A 24045-nucleotide genomic window follows, 5' to 3' on the forward strand; every position below is an offset into this window, starting at 1 on the left:
GTGCAGAGCATATTTTCAGACTTTTTTTGAATAAAGTGAACTGATGTTGGGTTACCTCTTCTACATTTTGTGGTGGAGAAGTGATTATTGACTAATTATAATGGAAATCCCTTTAGGTTCTTTGTCATTTAATTATTATCCAGTTGGTCGCATGCCATTGCTCTCTCCCAACAGTCCTCCAAAGTATTAAAATAGTTAGCTAATTCCCTTTTCAAATTTGATGTTAAGCTTACTTTCGCCATCCTTCCAACAGCACATTTCAGATTGTACCATCAGCAGGTGGGAATTTCTTCAATAATGTGGGCAGTTTTCTCAATAATTCATGAGGATAATTACAAAAATGAAGAATTCCCTACAAAATTGGTAATATTTTTTCAGGTACCCAATTTACCAAGTTTCCAATTTTCAGATGGAACCTTCAAGATTTGTTGAGAGCAGTTGGGGGAAGACAGAAATATAACAAGTCTTGGATTCTGCTGTTTTTCTGGTATTAGTCCCATGGATATATAATATATTTGCAAGACCCTGTTGGACATTGGTAATGTAGAATGGTGCCGCTCTCCAGTGTTTGCTTGGTGGAAGACAAGCTAAATTGCATATGGGCCTTGACACTCGGACTTGGGCTATGTTTTTTTTGTAACTTTTTTATAATTGTATGTGCTGTGTGTGTGTGACTGTTGGTACTGTGTTTTGCACCTTGACCACGAAGGAATGCTGTTTTGTTTGGCTGTATTCATGTGTATAGTTCAATTAAACTTGAACTTGTTTTTTAATGGAATCAATACCAAATGTAGAAGGATGTGTATTTGTAGTTCTTTAAACCTGCTCGGTGACAAAGGAGCGACGTTTAGATGGCTTTTTGGTTTTTAATTTGATATTTTCAAATTTGCTACGTTAAGTTCTTGCATTATGTGTAATGGATTCTCTCAAAGTCCTAATCAAAAATAACCTTCTGATTTACATTCAAAACGCTATTAACAATTCAATGATTTGAAATTATATAGCTGAGAGGCATTGAATTTAAAAAATCTGATCATGATTTGCAGAAGCAAGTTCACTGTGCATCAGCTTGAAGTTTAATTCAAATTTATTTTTAGAAAAAGTTATTTAAAAGCCAACTATGAGTTTGGTTTTGCAGCTGCCTTAAAATGATTTGCAGTTAAATTATTTGGTTTATTCCTGCAGAGGTACAGAACTCCTCCACATGGCAGTTTTACATCCAAGAAAACTATCTGTTCATGCTGTCTCAGGTAACATATGCTTACAAATTTGTACCTTGCTTGCGCTTTTATTTTTCTGGTTTTAAGCTAAAGATCAAAGTGTTTGAATTTTCTTGTATGCACACTAATAAGTTTAATGGTATTTGGTGAGGATCTGTTCATTAACTTGTGAAAGTGATGAGTTTAATACGGAATTTAGAAGTTTTGGAATTATGTTGCTGTGAAAAAGGATCTAGTGTTTTCCTGGCATATATGACGAATAAACTCTCCTTGGCCTTCCAGCCAGGTTCAAGTATTGATTTTATCCAAAATTGATGATATTGATACCACTATTGCATTGTTAACCTTTTAAATACAGAATTTTAAACTCAAATTACAAAAAATCCTCTACCTTCTCAGCCACCAGCTTGAGCAGTTTGAAGAGCAAGTTTCTGAATCCCACTTAGATTGAATTGCATTCCATTAACTGGAAATTATGGAGCAAGCCTTTGTGGAAAGAAGTCAGAAATTTCTCAAAAAAAGTTATAAAGCTGCAGATTCGGTCTTGTTGTGCCTAAAATACCAACCTTTATCTTGCACTGTTTTGGGTTGTTTAATTATGGGTAGTTTTCATGTATGGTTCTTTAGCCCTGAGGTGGAGCTTTTAAAATAAGTGGCAATCTGATTGGGGGCTAGGCCTGATAGGTAGCATAAAAGAGCCAGGACTTTTGAGGACATTGTAATTATGTATGAGTGTGCTTCAGCCTAAATATCCTTAGCTTTTTATGGCAGGTATTTTCTTTTTGCCCTAAACATACATGTCTGGACATAAACTGGAAATTGAATCTTCAGGTGAATAAAACATAAATTTAAAATGCTTTTCTGTAGTTTAAAGGTGTAAATATTGAACAAGAGGAGTTTGTAGCAGTGACTGTCTACATGAATGAGCCATCTAAATTTTATTTGGAATTTCAGGGGCTCTTTGGAGATGTATGGTCAAAATAATTCAAAATTTAGTATGCTATTAGAGCTGGCAATATGAAGATGGCAAGCAAAAATTTTGTATTTAATCATGATATGACTCAATTGTTTAGCTGCAGTATTGAGGTTTGTGTGGATAAAAAAAATGTTTGATAGGTCATTAAAAAAACAAGTATTGAATTATTGCATTTATGATGAGATAGATGCTGGACATTCTGTATCTGATGTGGGAGAATATGCTATTATCCACTGGTCAAAGTTGGCTTATATGATGGTCTTGCTGAATCACATGCAGATTAGGTGGAAGTCTCACTACCTGAAAGGAAGGAGAAATTTAAACTTGAAAACAAAGCTGAGTTGCTAACTATATTTAAGATAGCCTGATATGTTTTGAGATATTGAGAAAATTAAGCAATGTAAGATTGGTATGGGGAAGCGATGCCGAGGTTGAAATTAGTTCTCAGAGATACACGCAGGTGTAAGTTGTCTGTAGAATGGCAGTGCAGGAGCAACTGTGCAGTTTGATTAGTTTCACTTCGTTTTCATCAGTCAGATTTCCAGCAGCCATAGAATTTTCTTCTTGTCTGTTAATATGTGGTACTTACATGATGAAATGCTTGAAAGAACCTCTTCACATCAAGTGAGAACAGATGTCTTTCCCATTGTTATCAGAGTAAACTCCTTCACATGCTTTGTGATGGAATCTGCCTCTTGTATTTTGAGCCAGATATTCTATAATTTGGATTTTTTATTTTTCCAGCAGTTACGTAAGTGTATTTTAATACATGGGAAAGGTTCAAAGGTTCATTGGCCTTAATTAGAGATGAATTTGTTTTTCTTTGAAGCAGATGGCCTTTTTTCATCTTCCAATTACTTTTTATTGGTTGACAGGTACTATGGGTACAGTTGAACATGGAAATCAGTACCAGCTGAAACTAATTTACGAACACAATCTTCAGGGGACAGCTTGCAACTTAACATTTGGAGGTTTTGGTGGTGTGAAAGGTGAGAATATATGTTGTAGTTATCTTGCTTACAAGACATTTGTGGAAGTTGAATTATGATCAATGTTGCTTCCTACAGAGGTCAGACTATAACAACAGTAAAGTAATGTTTGCGTGGCAAGTGGAAAATCTACATTCACGTATCTGTGGCAAATTTTGTGCTCTTTCATTTTTTTTAATCATCTAGTCCTAAGCCTTCTCCTTCATTGATTCAGCAAAAAAAAGCCTGCATGATATCTTGGTCTATTCAGGATGCAATGTAAACATCTGTTGCCTTTGTTTTACTCTAGGTAATCTTGTAGCATGCTACTACTCCTTCTAGATATCTGTACCTATGATTATTCTTTTAAATACTGAAATGGCTACTTGTTCTCAGCAGGCAGAACACAGTAAATTATGATAATCTATCATTTACTCTGCCTCCTAGTACTTCAGGTAACTATGACTGGCCATACTATATTACTATAAAAGGACAGGGAAGCTAGACCTTGCAGCACTTTCTCTCGGGAAGCTAGGTATGAGCAAAATATGTTGATTTTGCCAGTGGCTGGAAATCCACCCCCCCCCACCACCACCACCATTTACTCCATGCAGAAAAGTAATGAAAGTTGGTGAGTATTTATAATTTCCTACTAGTTGGCAAGTAGTTCTTGTAACTTTCCTTGCAAGGTAAATGAGATCAGGCATTATTGACTATAGTTGCAGCCAATAATTTCTTTAGTGAATATTACCAATACAAGTTTGAAGCATTTTTTTTCCAGCATTTCTTCGGAAGTGGATTTATCCATCACAGGATCAGCTTGGTTTTGTACAAATGTGGGAAAACTCTCCAGCTGCTTTGTTAGGATTCCACAGAACCAGTAGACCATACGGATTCAGAGTTAAAAGTTCTTAATTTCCTGCTCCAAATAAAAAATTCTTGGCACTAATTTGGATAATCATAGGATTTCAAGTGGATTGTTTGTGCAATTTGAGTTCCACTGTGTTGTCAGCAACAAATTGAAAAGAGCAAAAAGTTGATGGCAGGCAAATTCTTTCGTGGATCTCAAATTGGGTCAAAAAGATTTTTAGTAAAAATGCTTACAGAGCTCAATCATTTCTGGTTAAGAGATTGTGCACTAAGATAGCACCCAAGATAAAACTGAAACAAAAAAAAAAAGTCACATCCATGACTTTTATCTAGTTTTGGCAGTTACCTTGGTCAGTTCCTTGGTTGGAATAATGGTGACATCATATCATCTTGGCACCCTTGTGAAACAGTGTCCCAAGATGAGCAGAGGATTGTTAGCAATTTCTTGTTTTTTTTTTTTTGGTTATGTTCTAATTTTGATAACTTTCATGAAATTGACTATTATTTTAGAGATCAGTTGACTAAACAAGCACGTATTATCCTTCCCTGTCAATATTGCATTATTTTAAGTTGGTGAAGAGAACAAAGGGAATGGCTGTGCCAGATGGAGTCAAAAATTGTTCCATCTCTAAGAGGAATGGCAATACTGACCTGTCTGGAAGATGGATGAGGGTAGCAGAATTAGAATATAGGAAATGTGCATTTGTTTAATGAATACCATATTGTAAGATTTAAATAGTTGTGGTAATTGTGTAACAGTTGGTAATTAAATTTATATTCCCACCAAGTCAAAAACAAATGAAGTCTAAACTGTTATTGTTTGTCTAGGTTGAAATTAGTTTATGAACTGATTAAAAATAAAGCTGCATTTGGCTTTTATTTTTTATTTGCAGTCTCGTGGAAGAGTGAAGAATGTTGGGCAATTGGAGTCAGATGGGGGAAAGTGTGGGTGGAGTTGGGGGGGGAGAAAAAGAGGCAGATAGATGAAATATGGAGACAGATGGACCCAAGTGGAGGGAGGGGGTTGAGGGTAGATGCAGGAGGGTGATAAATGGAAACTTTTAAGTGTGAGGGTGAAAAGCGTGAATGGCTTAATTCTGCTTCTCTGTCTTGTAGTCTAACACAAAGGCTACCAGTGCAGGAATCTGATAAAGGAAAGAAGGTGTTAGTGGGAACTATTAGGGGAAGGGGGAATGGCAGATGGAACCAGACCACATGGGGAGTGGGTGGGGAGAAGATGTGAGATGGTGTTGGGTGAAATATATAGGTAGTATATGGGTGGAACTGGGAGGACAAAAATGCATGAATGGTGGCTGTAGGGGTGGAGGGTATGTGAACAAGGAAGAAAATAGAGGACTTAAGGAGGGCTGGGGGAGAAAAGGACTGGTGGAAGAAAATCAGGTGATGGTTACCAGAAATTGGAAAATTCATTATTCATACCATTTGAGTTGTAGATTACCGATGGAAAAAAATGAGGTGGTGTTATTCCTTTGCTTTGTGTAGGGCCTCAGTGTGGCAGTGGAAAGGCCAAAGTTAGGGAGGTTGGTGTGGGAATGGGAAGGGGAATTAAAATGGCATGCAACTGAAAGCTTATGATGGCGATTACGAACAGTGCAGATACTCTGCAAAACAGTCACCTGGTCTATGCTTGGTTTTGCCATGCTGGGAACACTGAATGCAGTAGGTGAGATTGGAGGAGGTGCACATGAAATTTGCCTCACCTGGAAGGGCTAGATGGTGGGAGGGAAGTGGTGTATGAACAAGTGTTGTACTTCCTATGATTGCAAGTGAAAGTGGCTAGGCTGATGGGTGGGGAGAAGGAGGTCCCTGTGTAAGATGGAACAGGGTTGAGGAGAAGATGTAGCTAGTAGTGGAACCTCATTAAAGCTTGTGGAAATGACTGAGGATAATGTGCTTGATGCAGAGGCCAGTGTGGTAGAAGGGATCTTTATCCCTCTTCTATATGAAGGTAGTTGGGATGAGAGCAGAAGTTTGAGACACAAGAAATGTAAGAGGTCTCCATCAACCACAGCAGAAGGGAAGCCATTTTTTCCTGTTTTTTAAAAAAATAAACGGACACTTCCAATGCCCTGGAATGGAAGGCCTCATTTTGACAGCAGATTTGGATAGAGTAATTTGGAGAAAGAGATGGCGTCCTTACAAGGGACAGGATGGGAAGAGGTGTAGTTTATGTAGCTGTGGGAGTTGGTGGATATAGTAAATGTCAGTAGATTGTTTATCTCCTGAGCTGGACACAGATCTAGAAAAGAGAGAGAAGGACCAGAAATGGTCCAAGTGAAGTTGAAAACAAGGTGGAAATTAGTAGTGAAAGAGACAAAATCGGAGAGTTCCACATGGGTGTAGGAAGCAGCTGTCAGTACAATGGAGAGTGGTACCGAAGAAGATTTGGAGCATGACTGTTCCACATAGCCAACTAGACAGATGTAGCTAGGTCTTCTAGCTGTATGCTGTTTTAGTTCCCTTTTCATTCTCACACTGACCTGTCCATACAGGAGAAAGTCCCTGTATCAAAACTTTGGTACTATTACCAAATGTTGTGGTACAGCTGGGCTTTCCATATATTCACTTTGGAGCTGATAATTCATTTCTAGCTCCAGATTTGTGGAAAAACTATAATTGTTTGCTTCTAAAGCAGTTCATTCTTTACAGTTTTTTTCCATTATCTTTTTCCATTTCTCCTCATGCACAAATTCTCATGTTACTTCTATTTTTTTTCATTCCCTGAATACATCAGCAATTTTGCAGCTGCCTGCTGTCATATTTATACTCCTGTCAACAAGTGACTTCTAACACTTGAGGGAGGCAGAGAGAGAGAAGTTCTGAAGGCAGGTTGTGTGATAATTTAGCGATTTGTGGCAGTTTTGTTTTGAAATATCACTTTGCTGTTTTTTTTCAACATAGGTCGTGATTTAATTTGCATTCAGTCCATGGATGGGATGCTGATGTTCTTTGAACAGGAAAGCTTTGCTTTTAGGCGTTTCTTGCCTAATTGTCTTTTGCCAGGCCCATTGAGATATTGCTCCAGGACAGATTCCTTCATTACTGTCTCGTCAAGTCGACATGTTGAAAGCTACAAGTGAGTATTTATTTCTTGTCTACCATGTTTTGATAGAGTGAAGAGAAAAATAATTAACTCCAAGTAAACATTCCTTCTACTTTAATCTGTAGTTATGTTTAGGAAATAACAGCCAAAGCTTAACATTTCAATGTGTGTAATTATTTTGGATTGTATTGCTGATGTAATTAGAAAGTTATTACTGAACCTATTTTGATTTGGTTATTTACTTGAAAAATGCTGGCAAGATCTGTTGCTCGTGTCATTAGTGACATCTCTGCAGAGATAACCTAATATATTTTAAGGCTACAAAAATGATTTTTAAAAAAATGCTCAAATTTTGTACTCTGATAAAAGAAATCTAGTGAACAGTAAACAAATTAGAACACATCACAAAGATAACATGCACATTATGCATTTGCAGAAGTAAGTATAACAACTGTAATTGTAAGATGTTTGGTGTAATTGAATATGGTATAAAGGTGCATAATTATTGTCTATTTTGGTTTTTGCTTTCTTCTGTATAACTCAAAGGATGAATAGAACCTGTTCCTGGCTATCTAACAGAAGCACTTTTAAGCCAACTCACCTCCGGTATTTCTGTGAGAATAAAATAGGCAATCACTTTATCATTTTTATTTCTTTTCCAAGAAATATATTCAGAAATTTGCTTGTTGTGTCTATCCAGACAATCAACTTTACTTGAAAGATTAGGTTGTGACATGAAACTGCATCAGTGCTTTGTTTTTATTCTGTCATTCTAATCTATTTGAAGTTAATGTCACTTTTGGTTTTTTCAGTAGAATTGATGTGCATATTCATTAGTAGTACAAAACAGGACTAATTATGAGCTCTGTAATTTCAGACAGAAATTGTTTCATTTGTACATTGTATTTGATCCATGTATTTTACAGTCCTCTGCCTTTTGGGAAAAGGAATTTAGAATTTAACATTTTCTTAATATGAAGATTCTACCTGGTTTTACTTCTCATAGAATAGTTCTGACCTTGTGATGATGCCCCTACTGATGTGGATTCCATTGTCAATACCTATTGTTTACACATCTTAGTATAATTTGAAGCACCTCAATCATATTGTCTCTACCAACTCCATGGTGTATGGGCCAAACTTGAGTCTTTGCGTAATCCTTTAAATATAAGCACCTTTCTAGAGAACCTGTACTGCAACTCTACAGTGACAATACTTGCTTTCTCAGTAGTGGTCCCAAAAGTTGTTACGACGCTACATTATTACAGCTGATTTTAGATTTTGAGGTCCAGATCCGTATAGATTCCTCTGTTTTGCTGTACAAGTTGATCAGATGGTTAAGAAAGTGTATAGTATGCTGGTCTTCTTTAGTCAGGGAATTGAGTTCAAGTCCTATGAAGTAATATTGTAGCTCTATAAAACTATGTATACCAATTGAAGTATTGTGTTCATTTTTGGCCATCTCATTATAGAAAGGATGTGATAACTTTAGAGGGGGTGCAGATGAGATTTATCAGAATGCTGCCTGGATTAGAGAGCCTGTCTTATGAGGGTAGGCTGAGCAAGCTAGGGCTTTTCTCTTTGGAGCAAAGGAAGATAAGGGGCTGAATTGATAGAGCCTGCTGGTCTTGGCTTTTATGTTGCGGTACCGCTTCCCGGGTGGTATCAGGAGAGTGACAGTGGTGTGATTTCCTGTGTCACGGGTATAGGCTATCGTCTCAAGTGAGGAGTTTGTGTGGAGATGCAGCTTCCCTGGAGGTGGAGGAAAGAGGACACACCAATAGGTGGAACCAGCTGTGGGAAGACATGGTTTGTCAGGTCTGACGACGAGCTGAATGTACCGTAACCTTCAGACTGAATCAGAAAACCATTCTGAGGGTATTTGAAATGCCAGAAGGAGGGGAGATGTGATCACATGTGCAGAGGGCAGGGGTTGTGTCTCCATCAGACCCTCAGTATTTGGGGCCGGATTTAATTGCTGATTCTGCCACAGTGAGAGGCTTAGTTTTGCTGTAAGGAAGCAACATTAATGGAAGATGACATGGGGACTTCATCAATTGCCAGTTGTTTAGCAGAAGTGACCAACTTGACAGAAACAGGTATTTGCAGCGGTGACAAAGAGGTTCAGTCTGGTTTATTTCAGGTTGGAAAGGGGTGTGGGGTTTTGAAATCAATGCCTTCCGGTGCCACCATTGTTAATTTAGCATGTCCGGAGTGGTGGATCACACTGCATGGAAACAGGCCTTTGGCCGGCCATACCTGTTCTGACCATCACTCACTGTCTACACTGGTCCCATTTATCAGCACTCGGTTCATAGCCGACTGTACCTCGGCAGCTTCAACGCTCACCCACTTTGTAAATGTTGTGAAAGAACCTGCCTCCACCACCACCTCGGGCAGTGTGTTCCAGATTTCAGCTACCCTCTGAGTGAAAAATCTCTTCTTAAGATCCCTCTAAACCTCTTTGTCCTCTGTTTAAATCTACGCCCTCTGATCAGTGACACCTCCGTCCCAGGATCGTGGCCAACATGGGCATCAGTGAGGCCTTTGACAAGGTTCAGCATGGTAAGTTGCTGTGGAAAGTTAGATCACATGGGATCCAGGGAGAGCTGGCTAACTGGATGCACAGTTGTCTTGATGGTAGGAAGCAGAGAGTGATGGTGGGAGGCTGTTTATTGGACTCAAGGCCTGTGCCTCGTGGGGTTCCCCAGGGTTACATCCCGTTGCTGTCGTTATTTATTGATATTTAATTATATTTGCATTTACACAGTTGTTGAATTTTCTGCTCCACTTGATCTTTCACTGATCCTGTTATTATTCTATGGATTTGCTAAGTGTTTCTGTAGGAAAAAGAATCTCAGGGTTGTATGTGGTGACATATGTACTCTGATAATAAAATTTACTTTGAACGTTGCTACTTGTCATCTCGATCAATAATTTGGTTGAGAATGTACAGGGCATGGATAGTAGGTTTGCAGCAAGTAAGTTCAAACGAGTACCTTTTCTGAAAGATATTAAGTTTAAACTCTCCACTCTGTTTCCCTCTCCACACTCGACCACCCCCTCCCCTTACTGTCTTCCTTCTCTGCCCCGTCTTCCCTCTTAACCCCACATTGGACATAATTTCAGGGTGGAAGTGAAATATTTGAGGGGAATCTGAAGGAGAATTCTTCACTCAGAGTTTGGTGGGAGTGTGGAATGAGCTGCCAGTGGAGGTGGTTCGATTTAGACACTAAAGACAAATTTGGGTGATGACATGGATGGGAGGTGTATGGAGGCTATGGTACAGGTAGTTGGAAATAGGCAGTAAAAACAAAAACAGGTCAGCATTGACTAGAAGGGCTGAAGGGCCTGTTTCAGTGCTGCTGGGCTCTGTGACTGTAATATAAGATAATGAGAGGAATAGATAGAGTGAACAGCCAGCACCCCTTTCACAGGGTGGCAATGGCCAATACCAGAGGACATCCATTTAAGGTGAGTGGAGCGAAGTTTAGGGGAGATATCAGAGGTTTTTTTTACCCAAAGAGTAATGGGTACCTAGAATCTATTGCTAGGGGTGGTGTGAGAGGTTAATACAATAGGAACATTTAAGAGACTCTTAGGTAGGCACATGAATGTAAAAAAAAAAAGGCAGGCTGAGTAAGGGGGGGAAGGTTTTTTTCGCCAGGGTGGTGAATCTCCGGAATTTATTGCCATATACATCTGTAGAGGCCCAATCATTGGGTATATTTAAAGCACAGATTGATAGGTTCTTGATTAGTAAGGGCATCAAAGGTTCCATAGAGAAGGGAGGAGAATGGGGTTGAGAGGGATAATAAATCAATCATGATGCAATGGTGGGGCAGACTGGATGGGCTGAATGGTGTAATTGAGCATAATGTCTTGATGTTTATAGTATGCTTCCAGCTGGTCTGGGCCCATCCAGTCTCAGAGCAGAGTACAACTTGCCTGGTAAGCTGTCACATCTTGAAGTTTTATTAGAGTTGAAGGAGTGGATGGAGCCAGTCAGCTACTCTAGACTCTGGCTGGTCCAGACTCTCCTGCATGCTGTTGTGAAAGACCTTCGTGATAGAGGACAGGAAGTTCTGGGAGGCTGTGCGGAATAGAAATATCTGCAGATCTTCAAAATGTTTGTATGAGGAGGCTACTGAGCCGTTGCTCATGGAGTCAATTTATATAGACCATGGGTTGAAGGGCCTGTATTGTGCTGTACTGTTCTACCTCCTGCTAAAAATTAACAATAAGAAATTATTGATTTCAAAAAATATTTGCAGAGTTTGAGAAGAGGATAATGGAATTTTGATGTTGGAATATTACTACATGCAGAATAATTTCATGGATATTAAAGCTGAGAAAGTAACACTTAATGAGAGTGAAGAATATTGGGAATAATTTTAATTGCTCTCTGAATTAGTACAGAAATCATCTGTCCAAATTCTGCTTTTTCTCTGTTGCACATATGGGTCTCTAATTGTGTGTTCTTGATGCCTGAGTATATGGTGCATTTACTATTATTGAAAAATAACCTCAACTCTTGGTCCTGAGCGACATAAGTAATATGCATTTAAATAGCATTACTAACATTTAAAGAACAATGTAATTTGGAAGCACAATTAGTAAACTGTGTGTTTTCTCTCTGATTAGGTACCAGGTATTGGCAGTTGCCACAGATGCAGAAAGCAGGCATGATTCTGAGCAACAGAAACTGGGATCTGGGAAAAGACTCACGGTGAGCTTTTTGTCTTGCTGCTTTTGAATATGTCCATTTTGTCTGTTGTACTGAGGAGTCTCTGTTAAGCAGGATTTGTCACCTTGAAGTGGTGGTGATAGGCTATGATTAAATGCAAACTGATCATGAGTTTGGTTAACTGAAATACTTGTAGCTCCATCCACCACCAATAAGGCCTCAAAGCTCTCCATTTTTTTCTGGACACCAGACCCAACCAGTTTCCCTCCACCAGCACTCTCCTCCATCTAGTGGAACTTGTCCTCACTCTTAATAATTTCTCCTTTGGCTCCTGCCACTTCCTTCAAACAAAAACTGTAGCCATGGGCACTTGCATGGGTCCCAGCTATGCCTGCCTTTTTGTCAGCTACGTGGAACAGCCTATGTTTCTAGCCTACACTGGTGACCATACCCCTGCTTTTTCTACCCTACATCAACAACTTTAATGTTGCTTCCCGCACCCATGCGGAGCTTGTCAACTTCATCAAACTCCCCCCTGCCCTCAAATTTACCTGGTCCATTTCAGACAGCTCCCTCCCCTTTCTCGATCTCGCTGTCTCTAACTCTGGAGACAGCTTATCTACTGATATCTATTATGAACCCACAGACTCTCATAGTTACCTGGACTATACCTCTTCCCACTATCCCCTTCTCTCAATTCCTCCATCTCCGCAGCATCTGCTCTCAGGATCAGGATTTTCATTCCTGAACAAAGGAGATTTCCTCCTTTTTCAAAGAAAGGGGCTTCCCTTCCTCCACCATCCATGCTGCCCTCATCCGCATTGCTTCTATTTCATGCACATCTGCTCTTACTCTATCCTCCCGCCTCCCTACCAGTTATAGGGTTCCTCTTTTCCTCACCTACCACCCCACCAGCCTCTGTGTCCAGCACATAATTCATCATTCTCTGGAATTTCTGCCATCTCCAACAGGATCCCACCGCCAAGCACGTTTTTCCCTCCCATCCACTTTTTACTTCTGCTCCCAGAGGGATCGCTCCTTATGTGACTATTTGTCCATTTGCTCTCCCCACTGATCTCCCACCTGGCACTTATCCTTGCAGGCGGAACAAGTGCTATACCTGTTTCCGCACCTCCTGTATGACCATCAAGACCTCAAACGGTTCTTCCAGGTGAGGTGACACTTCACCTGTGAGTCTGTTGGGGTCATGTACTGTGATCAATGCTCCCTGTAAATCGGTGAGACCTGATGTAGATTGGGAGACTGCTTCGCCGAGCATTTACGTTCTGGTCGCTAGAAGAAGCGGGACCTCTCAGTGGCCAGCCATTTTAATTCCACCTCCTGTTCCCATTCTGATATGTTAACCCATGGCCTCCTCTACTATCATGATGAGGCCACACTCAGGTTGGAGGAACAACACCTTGTATTCCGTCAGGGTAGCCTCCAATTTGATAGCATGAACATAGATTTCTTGAACTTGCGGTTATGGCCCCCCCACCCCCATCCTTCTCCATTCTCTATCCCCTTTTCCCCCCTCACCTTATCTCCTTGCCTGCACATCGCTTCCCTCTGGTGCTCCTTCCCCCCCCCCCACCCCTTTTCTTTCTTCCATGGCATTGTGTCCTCTCCTATTAGACTCCTCCTTCTCCTGCCCTGTATCTCTTTCACCAATCAACTTCCCAGCTCTTTACTTCACCCCTCCCCCTCCCAGCCTCATCTATCACCTTGTGTTCCTCTCTCCCCTCCCCCACCTTTTAAATATAGTCCTCTTTTTTTCTCTAGTCCTCCCAAAGTGTCTCGGCCTGGAAAGTTAACTGTACTCTTTTCCATAGATGCTGCCTGACCTGCTCAGTTCCTCCAGCATTTTGTGTGTGTCACTTATAGCTTTACAGCTTTAAAGAGCCCAACATGAAGGACAAGGGAAAAGTTAAAAGCAGTAGGGAGAGGCAGTTTTGAATGTATTGATGGTGGATGAATGTCCTGTGGTTTGCAAAACTCCATTGAAAGTATGTTGCAGGCCAGGAGAAATTTTTGGCTTCTGTTCCATCTTTACCAAGAGGCACACGATGGTGAGTTGCTTCAATATTCTTGCAGATCAGGACAAAATTTTGTTTTAACTTTATGTGCAAGTTATTGACTCCCTGTGTGATATTTTGTTACTGTGTATACATTTGATAGCAGTTGGCCAGTCTGTATTGGGAGAACATTCACATGATTTCCATAGTGAAATTTGAATTTGAACAATAAATTTGTTAGAAATTTAACAATTTTATTGCTAAAAGGGTTACTTCTCATGACATTGGTGCATGGTTATTTAATAATATAGTCTTTGGTTCCAAAAAAATGCACAGGGGTGGGGTGGTAGAAAATATCAGTGTAGCCAAGCCCATCATGAATGGTTGCATTTGAGTTGATGCAAATTTAACCTGTTTTGACCAGTTATGCATCTTTTGCATTTACAGAAGGATTGGACAGTGAACATTGGTGAGCAAGCTTTAGACATACACATAACATCATTTCACCAAGCTCCTTCTTCTATATTGGTACTTGGTGAGAGAAATCTTTACTGCTTCAAAGAAAATGGACAGCTTCGCTTCATGAAAAAACTGGAGTACAACCCAAGCTGTTTTTTGCCTTACACTTCAGGTATCTAAAGCTAATTCAATTCCAAGGTAGTGGCAGATGGCTTACTAATCCACAGAAAAGTATGAATACTTTAGTGACTAGAATCTATGCCCTTGTGTTTGAGAGAGCTAAATATTTGTAACTCATTTCTTATTGGCACATGAACCGAGGTACAGTTAAAAGTTGGTCTTGCATACAGTTCATACAGATCAAATTGTTATGCAGTGCATTGAGCTGGTATAAGGTGAAACAGTAACATAATGCAGAATGATGTGCAACATCTACCAGAGAAAGTAGAGATCAGCAATAAGGTGCAAGATCAGATCGTGGTAGATTGTGAAGTCAGGAGTCCATCTTATCGTACTAGGGAACCATTGAATAGTCTTATAACAATGGGGTGGAAGCTGTCCTTGAGCCTGCTAGGATGTGCTTTCAAGCCTTTTTATCTTCTGTCTAATACAGGGGTTCCCAACCTGGTGTCCACAGACCCCTCTGGTAATGATAAAGGTCATGGCATATAAAAGGTTGGGAATCCCTGGTTTAATGTGAGAGCTGCTGGGGTGTCTGATCATACTGTCTGCTTTACTGAGACAGAAAGAAGTATAGACAGAGTTCCCGGATGGGGAGGCTAGTTTCTGTGATGTGCTGAGCTGTGTCCATAACTCTGTATAGTTTCTTGCAGTTGTGGCTGAGCAGTTACCATAACAAGCAGTGATGCATTTGGATAGGATGCTTTCAGTGGTGCATCAATTAAGAATAGGCAAGGGTCAGTGGGAATAGACCAAATTTCTTTAGTCTCCTGAGGAAGTAGAGGTGTCAGCAATCTTCCTTGGTTGTGACATCTACGTGGTTGGACCAGCAGTCTATTGGTGATATTCACTTTAAGATACTTGAAGCTATCAACCTCAGCACTATGGATGAAAGCATGAGCATTTGCATTGTCCCTCTTCCTGAATTCAATAAGCAGGTCTTTTATTTTGCTGAAATTGAAGGAAAGGTTGTTGTCACGACTCCATGTTATTAACTTCTTTCTGCACTCTGACTCATCGCAATTTGAGACGTGGCCCACTGTGATGGTATAATCTGCAAACTTATAGATGGTGTTGCAGCAGGATCTGGCCATGCTATCATGTGCGTGCAGGCTGTAAAGTCGGGGGGGGGGGTGGGCGCTAAATCATGGTGGAGCTGTTGCTGCCTATCCTTACTAATTATAGTCTACTGGTCAGGAAGCTGAAGATCTAATTGCAGAGTAAAGTGTTGACTTCCAGGATTTGACAGTGTTTGCTTGGATTTATAGTACTGAATGCAGAGCTCTAGTTGATAAACAATAGTCTGATGTAAATGTCGTTACTGTCCAGATGCTCTAGAGATGAGTGTAGGGTCAGGGAAATGGTGAAGGTGAATTGCAATGGGTTGAGGTAATCTGGGAACCTGGATTTCATCCACGTCATAACCAGCCATACAAAGCACTTTCATAACGTTAAATGTCAGAACCACTGGACAGTAGCTGTTAAAGCATATTAACTTGTTTTTCTTAGGTACTAGGATAATAGTGATCTTTTTAAAGCAGGTGGGAGTCTCTGATTGAAGTTGGGTGGGGGGTGTAAAATGTGTGGCTGATGCAGGGAGCAAAAAAGAAAGGCGTTTTTATTTCTATACTGCCTTCCTGAGTTTGAGCATCCAAAGTGTTTTGTGCTGAATTAAATATTTTATTGCGTGTAGTCACTGTTGTAATTACATTTTGTTTGCTTGAGTAGATATGAAGTCTACTTTCATTTTGATTCAACACAAGTTATTTTACCTCTTCATTTCTGTTGTACAGGGTCTGGAGCACTTCTAAGTGGGACAGTGATATGCTAGTACACTCAGTTTAATATATCAGTTGCTGAACATCTATTTTCTCTAGTGTAGGTTGCTTCAGTATGGAGGTGTAACCCCAAACTTCCAGCGCTGTTATTTGTCCCAACCGCTGCCGACACCCTGCTGGTTTATGATTCATTGGCTGTTCTTTCAGCTTCGTAACTTCTGCCTCTTTGATATAAATTGCTCCAACACTACATACATAAAGTGCTGTGGCATCTCCTCAAACAAGCATTACATCAGCTAATGGTGTGTTTTCTGTTGTTTCCAATATGTACCTCCATTTTTGAGGATGAACAAAGAGTTTTGCGTGTTCCCAGGGAAAGAGGCCACAATGAGAGAGACCACGGTGTTCAAGAATTAATAATATTAGGGAAGGTTTTCTGCGTTGACTGAAAAGCACACAATGACTTTTAGTGCTAGGAAATCACAGACACAAATATATTGCATTCCGGACTCTGCAAAGATCTCATCGGATGGCAAGAATGAGCCTCATGTTTAATCAGTATTGCTGAAGCAGACAATCCAAGCAATTAATTCTGTTATCTCCACTTTACCGAGCATAGTTATGGAAGAGGAGATTTTAGGTTTTCTGTTGCACACTTGGACACAAAAGGGACTTCCAGGCATGCAGAAGTTTAAAATAACGTCTTCATTTTCCTTTCTGGAAATACAGGAACACAAGCGCATCGGCTTACCATGCATGCTGAGGAGCCGTCTCCGTCTACTCCATCATGTGTGCACTCTCGTGGCCTCCAGGACCTCTCAGCTGCCCCAAGTGCCTGTATAAGCTTTGCCCCTTGTAACCATCAACCAACACACTAAAATATTACCGTTGCTAGTGCAACTGAACATTAATCAAATTGTGAATGAACAAAATAACAAACCAAAGCAATAAAAATGATATGAACATAATATAAGAAAATTAGGGGGGTATCCAGTGTCCATTAATATGCTCCACATTACTATGGGTCCCACACTCTCCCCTTCAAAATGAATGTCGTCCCGACATTATAGATTTCCCAGGGTACTCATGTCTTCAACTGTTGAGTTATAGTGGTAGGTTATAAAGGAGTCAGTCTTTTGAGATAATCTCTGTACAGCAACAGTCTTTGACGTGACATACATCTCCCTCTTTATGTCATGTGTCAGCAACAGGCATCACTGGCCAGATGATAGCATAAGTGCTACTCCGCTACTTGTGAGGGCTATGTATCTCGGACGGAAGGTTTTGACCCTATGTCTACCCCATAACCCTTTACACAGACCCACATGTCCTACTGTATGCCTCACATATGTTCCAGTGTCCTTCTATATATTAGTGGTCTGTGTTCAACTGATGGTTGAGCCAATGTGTTGGTTGTGAATGTCTTGGGTGGGTTTCTTTGTTAGAAAAGATACTTTCTTATGGGAGTTGACTACTGCTCGAGATCCCTCTCGTCTGCTTCATCAGAAGACGACGCCTGCTCAGAGCTCATCTCGTCTGCTTCGTCAAACAACACCACTCGCTCGGCCCCTGCAGTTTCTCCATTCTCCATCTCTGGTTCCATCCTACCTTCCTCACCCTCATCTGGACACTCGACTTCCTTACTGCCTTGCTCCAATGCTCTGTCAGCTGCTTGTGGTTGGAACTCCTCTGCTTCCACTCTCAGCTGGCTTTTGAACGGGTCGAATGACTCTGCTGGTCGTGTGGTGATGAATCTTCAGTTACTCTCTGAACTACTGTGCGGATCTCTCTCCTCCTGCCTTTCCTGCCTTTCACTCTTCTTATCTGTGTTTGGCTTTTTCTTTCACATTTTCTTTTTCCCCTGCTCATCATCTTCCACGGGCAGAAAGTCACAGGGCAGTAGCAGGTTCCTGTGTAGGACTCTAGTCTTTCCTGGGCCTCTCTCAGGTCGTATGATGTAGACAGGGCTGTCCTTGTGCTTCCTCTTGGTTACGAGGTGGACTTGCTCCTCCCAATAAGACCTGAGCTTCCCGGGTCCTCCTCTGTCCCTGAAGTTCCGCACTAATACTCTACACCCTGGCTGTAGTTCCACTCCATAAGTCTTCCGGTCATACTGCTTCTTTGCTCTATTTTGCTCCCTCTGAGCTGTCTGTGATGCCAGCCTGTATGCCTCTTGCATCCACCTTCTCCACTTACTGGTATATTTGCTGTGAGGGGTGCTCTGGTCACTTGGTGTCAGGCCAAACATAATGTCCACAGGTAGCCGGGGGCTTCTACCATAGAGGAGGTAGTATGGGGCATATCCTGTCGCTTCACTATGCGTACAGTTATATGCCTGTACGACCTTGGCTAAGGAGCTCTTCCAATCTGACTTGGCTTCCTCTGTCAAGTTTCTCAGCATGGAAAGGAGTGTTTGATTAAATCTCTCAACCTGACCATTTCCAGCTGTGTGGTAAGGTGTTATGCGTGAGCCTTGGATGCCACAGTATTCTTCCAGCTTGGAAAACAGCTTATTCTCAAACTCCTTGCCCTGATCATCATGCAACTTGGCCGGAAATCCAAATTTGAGCGCAAAGCCTCCGAAGATCTCTTCAGCAGCATTTTTTGCTGACTTGTTGGTACATGCGTATGCCTGGGTAAAGCGCATAAAGTGATCGATGACAACCAGGATGTACTCATATCCTCCTTTACAGCTTTCCAGATGCAGGTAATCTATTGAAACCATCTCAAAAGGATATGTGGTTACTACATTAACCGGTGGTGCTCTAGTTGGCTTGTTCGGGCACTTCTGCTTCAGGCAGCTACACACCTTGGTCACATAATGGTCCACATCTCTTTGCATATGAGGCCAATAGAATCGCTCACGGATCAGGCTAAGTGTCCGCTCCACTCTGAGGTGTCCCATCTCCTCATGCAGCTCCTTGTATATCAGCTGATGGAATGTTTTAGGTAACTCTAGTTGATCTCGAGCCGCTGACTTTCTGTACAGGATGCCGTCTTTGTTGATATACAACTTGTTTCTCTCCCTTACTAGAACAGAAGTGTCATCACGCCGGTCTCTTCCCCTTTGATGAGGCCACTGTCCTGTCATGACATACTCTCGCACCTTGCCAATGACTGGATCATCCTTTTGTGCTTCCTTTAGGTTCTCGGTGGAGATTTCTGCCACTGTGGAAGTTGGTCTTTCGTGCTCTACATCAGTACATGCTGCAGTAACGGTGGCTGGACACAACCAGGGCTCATGTTCATGCGATTTGAGTTGGAGTGCCTATGTGACAGTTTTTATTGTCTCTGGCTCTATTTCCTGTGAGCATGTGCGGATGTACTGCTCCATATCAAGTGGCAACCGTGACAAGCCATCCATAAGACCATAAGACAAAGGAGCAGAAGTCGGCCATTCGGCCCATTGAGTCCGCTCCGCCATTTTATCATGAGCTGATCCATTCTCCCACTTAGTCCCACTCCCCCGCCTTCTCACCATAACCTTTGATGCCCTGGCTACTTAGATACCTATCAATCTCTGCCTTAAATACACCCAATGACTTGGCCTCCTCTTCTGCCTGTGGAAACAAATTCCATAGATTCACCACCCTCTGACTAAAATAATTTCTTCGCATTTCTGTGCTGAATGGGCGCCCTTCAATCCTTAAGTCATGCCCTCTCGTACTAGACTCCCCCATCATGGGAAACAACTTTGCCACATCCACTCTGTCCATGCCTTTCAACATTCGAAATGTTTCTATGAAGTCTCCCCTCATTCTTCTAAACTCCAAGGAATACAGTCCAAGAGCAGACAAACATTCCTCATATGTTAACCCTCTCATTCCCGGAATCATTCTAGTGAATCTTCTCTGTACCCTCTCCAACGTCAGCACATCCTTTCTTAAATAAGGAGACCAAAACTGCCCACAGTACTCCAAGTGAGGTCTCACCAGCACCTTATAGAGCCTCTACATCACATCCCTGCTCCTATACTCCATCCTTCTAGAAATGAATGCCAACATTGCATTTACTGCCTTCACCACCGACTCAACCTGGAGGTTAACCTTAAGGGTATCCTATATGAGGACTCCCAAGTCCCGTTGCATCTCAGAACTTTGAATTCTCTCCCCATTTAAATAATAGTCTGCCCATTTATTTCTTCTGCCAAAGTGCATAACCATACAGTTTCCAACAGTGTATTTCATTTGCCACTTCTTTGCCCATTCTTCCAATCTATCCAAGTCTCTCTACAGACTCTGTTTCCTCAGCACTACCGGCTCCTCCACCTATCTTTGTATTGTCAGCAAACTTAGCCACAAAGCCATCTATTCCATAATCCAAATAGTTGATGAACAATGTAAAAAGAAGCGGCCCCAACACAGACCCCTGTGGAACACCACTGGCAACCAGCAGCCAACCAGAATAGGATACCTTTATTCCCACTCTCTGTTTCCTGCCAATTTCTGTGTCTCCATTAACTTTCCCAGGCTGATACTTGATTGAGAAATTAAAGTCAGCTAACTTCGCAATCCACTGGTGTGTTGTGGCGTTCAGCTTCGCTGGGCCAAAACATAGGTTAAGGGATTATTATTGGTGTAGACAGTGAATGAGAGGGCGCATAATATACATACGAAATCTTTCACAAATGGCCCACTTTATTGCCAAAAATTCTAACTTTCCAGAATGGAGGTGGTAATTTTCTGGTTCAGTTAGTGTTCTCGACCCATAACCTATGACGACCAGCTTGCCTCGTTGTCTCTGGTACAGTACTGCACCCAGCCCCTCCTGAGAGGCATCACGATGCAACACAAATGGCTTCTCAAAGTCGGGGTAACCTAGGAGTGGTGGGCGCAGCAGGTACTCTAACAGCTGGCAGAGCACTTCCTGGTGTTTTTCAGTCCAGGTGATCGGTTGGCTTGAGGGTAGCTGGTCTGACTCTTTGGGTTTCTCCCTGCTCCTACTTGCACTTGATCCTTGGACCTTACTTCCTGGGGTCTTCTCGGTGGATAACAGACTGTACAGCGGCTTGGCAATGTGTGAGAAGTTTGGGGTATATGGGCGGTAGTACAATAGGAACCCTACCATTTTCCTCAGGTCTCCCACAGTCTCAGGTCTGCGGTCTTTGAGTGCTTGTACTGGTGCTATCTCAGCAGGATCCATGCAGTAGCCATCTTTGGATACAATCTTTCCCAGGAATTTCACTTTGTCTTTAAACACTTCACACTTTCTAGCTGTCAGTTTTACCCCATGTGCTTGGTAGCGACGTAACACCTCTCTCATATCCCGCAGATGGTCTTCAAAAGACTGGCTGTGGACAAGATTGTCATCCAAATACGGCTGACATGTTTCATCTCTCAAACCCACGAGGCACTCCTCCATACTGCGCTGGAACTATGCTGGGGCTGAGGACAGGCCGAAGGGGATCCTTACCCACTCGTATAAACCCCAAGGTGTTATAAAGGCTGTAAGTGGCCTGCTACTCTCCTCCAGGAAACCCTGATGGTACGCTTTGTCCTGATCCAGCACCGAGAACCATACACTGCCACTCAGGCTGTTCAACATATCTTGCACTGAAGGGATGGGGTGACGGTCAGGGATGGATTTTTGGTTCAGCTGACGGTAATCCATGCACAGACGTAAACTCCCATTCTTCTTACGGACGCAGACTATTGGTGATGAGTATGGGGACCGGGATTTTTGAATCCATCCTCTACACAGTAGGTCCTCCACATACTCCTTCACCTCCCTGTGGAGTGGTTTGGGTACAGAAGTGTAGGTGCGCCTTACAGGAGTTGTGTCGCTCAGTCTGATTTTTAACTGCAAAGACGGAATGCATCCCACATCACTCTCGTCTTTTGAAAATGCAGCACACTCTTCTTGCAGCATCTGTCTCACCTGTTCCTGCTGGTCTGGAGTCAGGTGATCAACAGACACTGGAGGGTCCCATGACTCACATTTGCATGTGTCCAGCTGTCTGTGTTTCTCTTTGTGATTCTCAGGAGTGCTGGCTGTTTTTGCTGTGCTTACACTGGCATTGACTGACCTTACATCTACTGGGTAAAAAGCCTTGATTTGCTGTAGCTGTCCCAGCACTGTGCGAGGGGTGAGAGTAATATCGTGGTTGCTGTTATCAGTGACGGGGATAGCCACCCTTGACCAGGGGTCCCCAACCTTTTTTGCACTGCGGACCAGTATAATATTGACAATATTCTTGCGGACCGGCTGACCCAGGGTGGGGGGGGGGGGGGGTGGTAGGGTTGCCAACGGACAAGAGTGGCAGTCAAATACGTTGTGTTTACCCAGAGAAAGACTACAATGACCATGAAGCCTTGCGCGGGCACCAGTGCGCATGTGTGTACCTGCTGATTTTTTTTCCCGCAAATCGTTTTTGGCGATTCTGTTCGGTGGTGGTGGGGGTTAATCACGACCGGAATATAGGTGATAAGTGGCTAATACACTCAATTTCGTTTCTAAAAGGGCTTAGCTAACGAATTTAATATTAACCACACAGTGCATATTTTCCTCGCATGAATATAGTGATAAGTCAATTATCGGGAGGACAGGGGAGCTTGAAGTAAATGTTGAACAAACTTCCAGTAGAAGTGGCAGAGGCAGGTTCGATATTAACATTTAAAGAAAAATTGGATAGGTATCTAGACAGGAGAGGAATGGAGGGTTATGGGCTGAGTGCAGGTCAGTGGGACTAGGTGAGAGTAGCGTTCGGCACGGACAAGGAGGGCAGAGGTCGCCTGTTTCCGTGCTGCAATTGTTATATGGTTATATAAGTCAATAACATCAAAACATTTTAAGTAACGTTTGGATATTAAACACAGCACATATTTTCCCCGCATGAACATAGATAATTGACCAGGGGTCCCCAACCTTTATCGCACTGCGGACCGGTTTCATATTGACAATATTCTTGCGGACCGGCCGACCGGGTGGGGGGGGTGGGTGGTAGGGTTGCCAATGAACAAGAGTGGCAGTCAAATACATTGAGTTTACCCCGAGAAAGACTACAATGACCATGAAGCCTTGCGTGGGCACCAGTGCACATGTGTAATTAGCGCATGAGTGTATGTGCCAATTTTTTCCACAAATCGTTTTTGGCGATTCTGCTGGGAGTGTGTTAATCACAAACGCAATATAGGTGATAAGTGGCTAATACATTCAATTTCGTTTCTGAAAGGGTTTATTTAACAAATTTAATATTAAACACACAGCGCATATTTTCCTCGCATGAATATAGTGATAAGTCAGTCATCAGGGGAGGACGGGGAGCTTGAAGTAAGTGTTGAACGAACTTCCAGTAGAAGTGGTAGAGGCAGGTTCGGTATTATCATTTAAAGAAAAATTGGATAGGTATCTAGACAGGAGAGGAATGGAGGGTTATGGGCTGAGTGCAGGTCAGTGGGACTAGGTGAGAGTAGCGTTCGGCACGGACAAGGAGGGCAGAGGTCGCCTGTTTCCGTGCTGCAATTGTTATATGGTTATATAAGTCAATAACATCAAAACATTTTAAGTAACATTTGGATATTAAACACACAGCACATATTTTCTCCGTATGAACATATAAAATCATTGCAACAGACCAATATCGCTGAATCAGTGGGAGCCCTGGGCTTGTTTCCCTGCAACAAGACGGTCCCATCGAAGGGTGATGGGAGACAGATACTCGAACGGGGTTCCTTATGTCCGGTCTATTCCGCAATTTAGTTTTCGTTGCATTCATTGCAGAGATATGTGTGACGAAAAACCAAGTTATCAGAAGATTGATGCTAATGAGAGAGAGATAAGTGAGACAATGGAGAAACATTCAAAATGCTAATAAGAGAGAAGAGAGAGA

At 42.0% G+C, this 24045-nt stretch overlaps 1 protein-coding gene across 2 annotated transcripts in view; it reads left to right on the forward strand.

Moving 5' to 3' along the window:
• The window catches only part of bbs9 (Bardet-Biedl syndrome 9), a 382854-nt gene that overhangs the window by 19194 nt on the left and 339615 nt on the right, over positions 1 to 24045 (forward strand). For both annotated transcript variants that reach the window (XM_072260598.1, XM_072260608.1), the window contains exons 4-8: positions 1186 to 1250; positions 3072 to 3185; positions 6957 to 7131; positions 11743 to 11827; positions 14248 to 14431. In XM_072260598.1, coding sequence (XP_072116699.1) covers positions 1186 to 1250; positions 3072 to 3185; positions 6957 to 7131; positions 11743 to 11827; positions 14248 to 14431 — 623 coding nt within the window. The remainder of the gene's footprint in view (positions 1 to 1185; positions 1251 to 3071; positions 3186 to 6956; positions 7132 to 11742; positions 11828 to 14247; positions 14432 to 24045) is intronic.

This window comes from Mobula birostris, chromosome 1 (genome assembly GCF_030028105.1).
Source record: "Mobula birostris isolate sMobBir1 chromosome 1, sMobBir1.hap1, whole genome shotgun sequence".
In the NCBI taxonomy this organism is placed as follows: Eukaryota; Metazoa; Chordata; class Chondrichthyes; order Myliobatiformes; family Myliobatidae; genus Mobula; species Mobula birostris.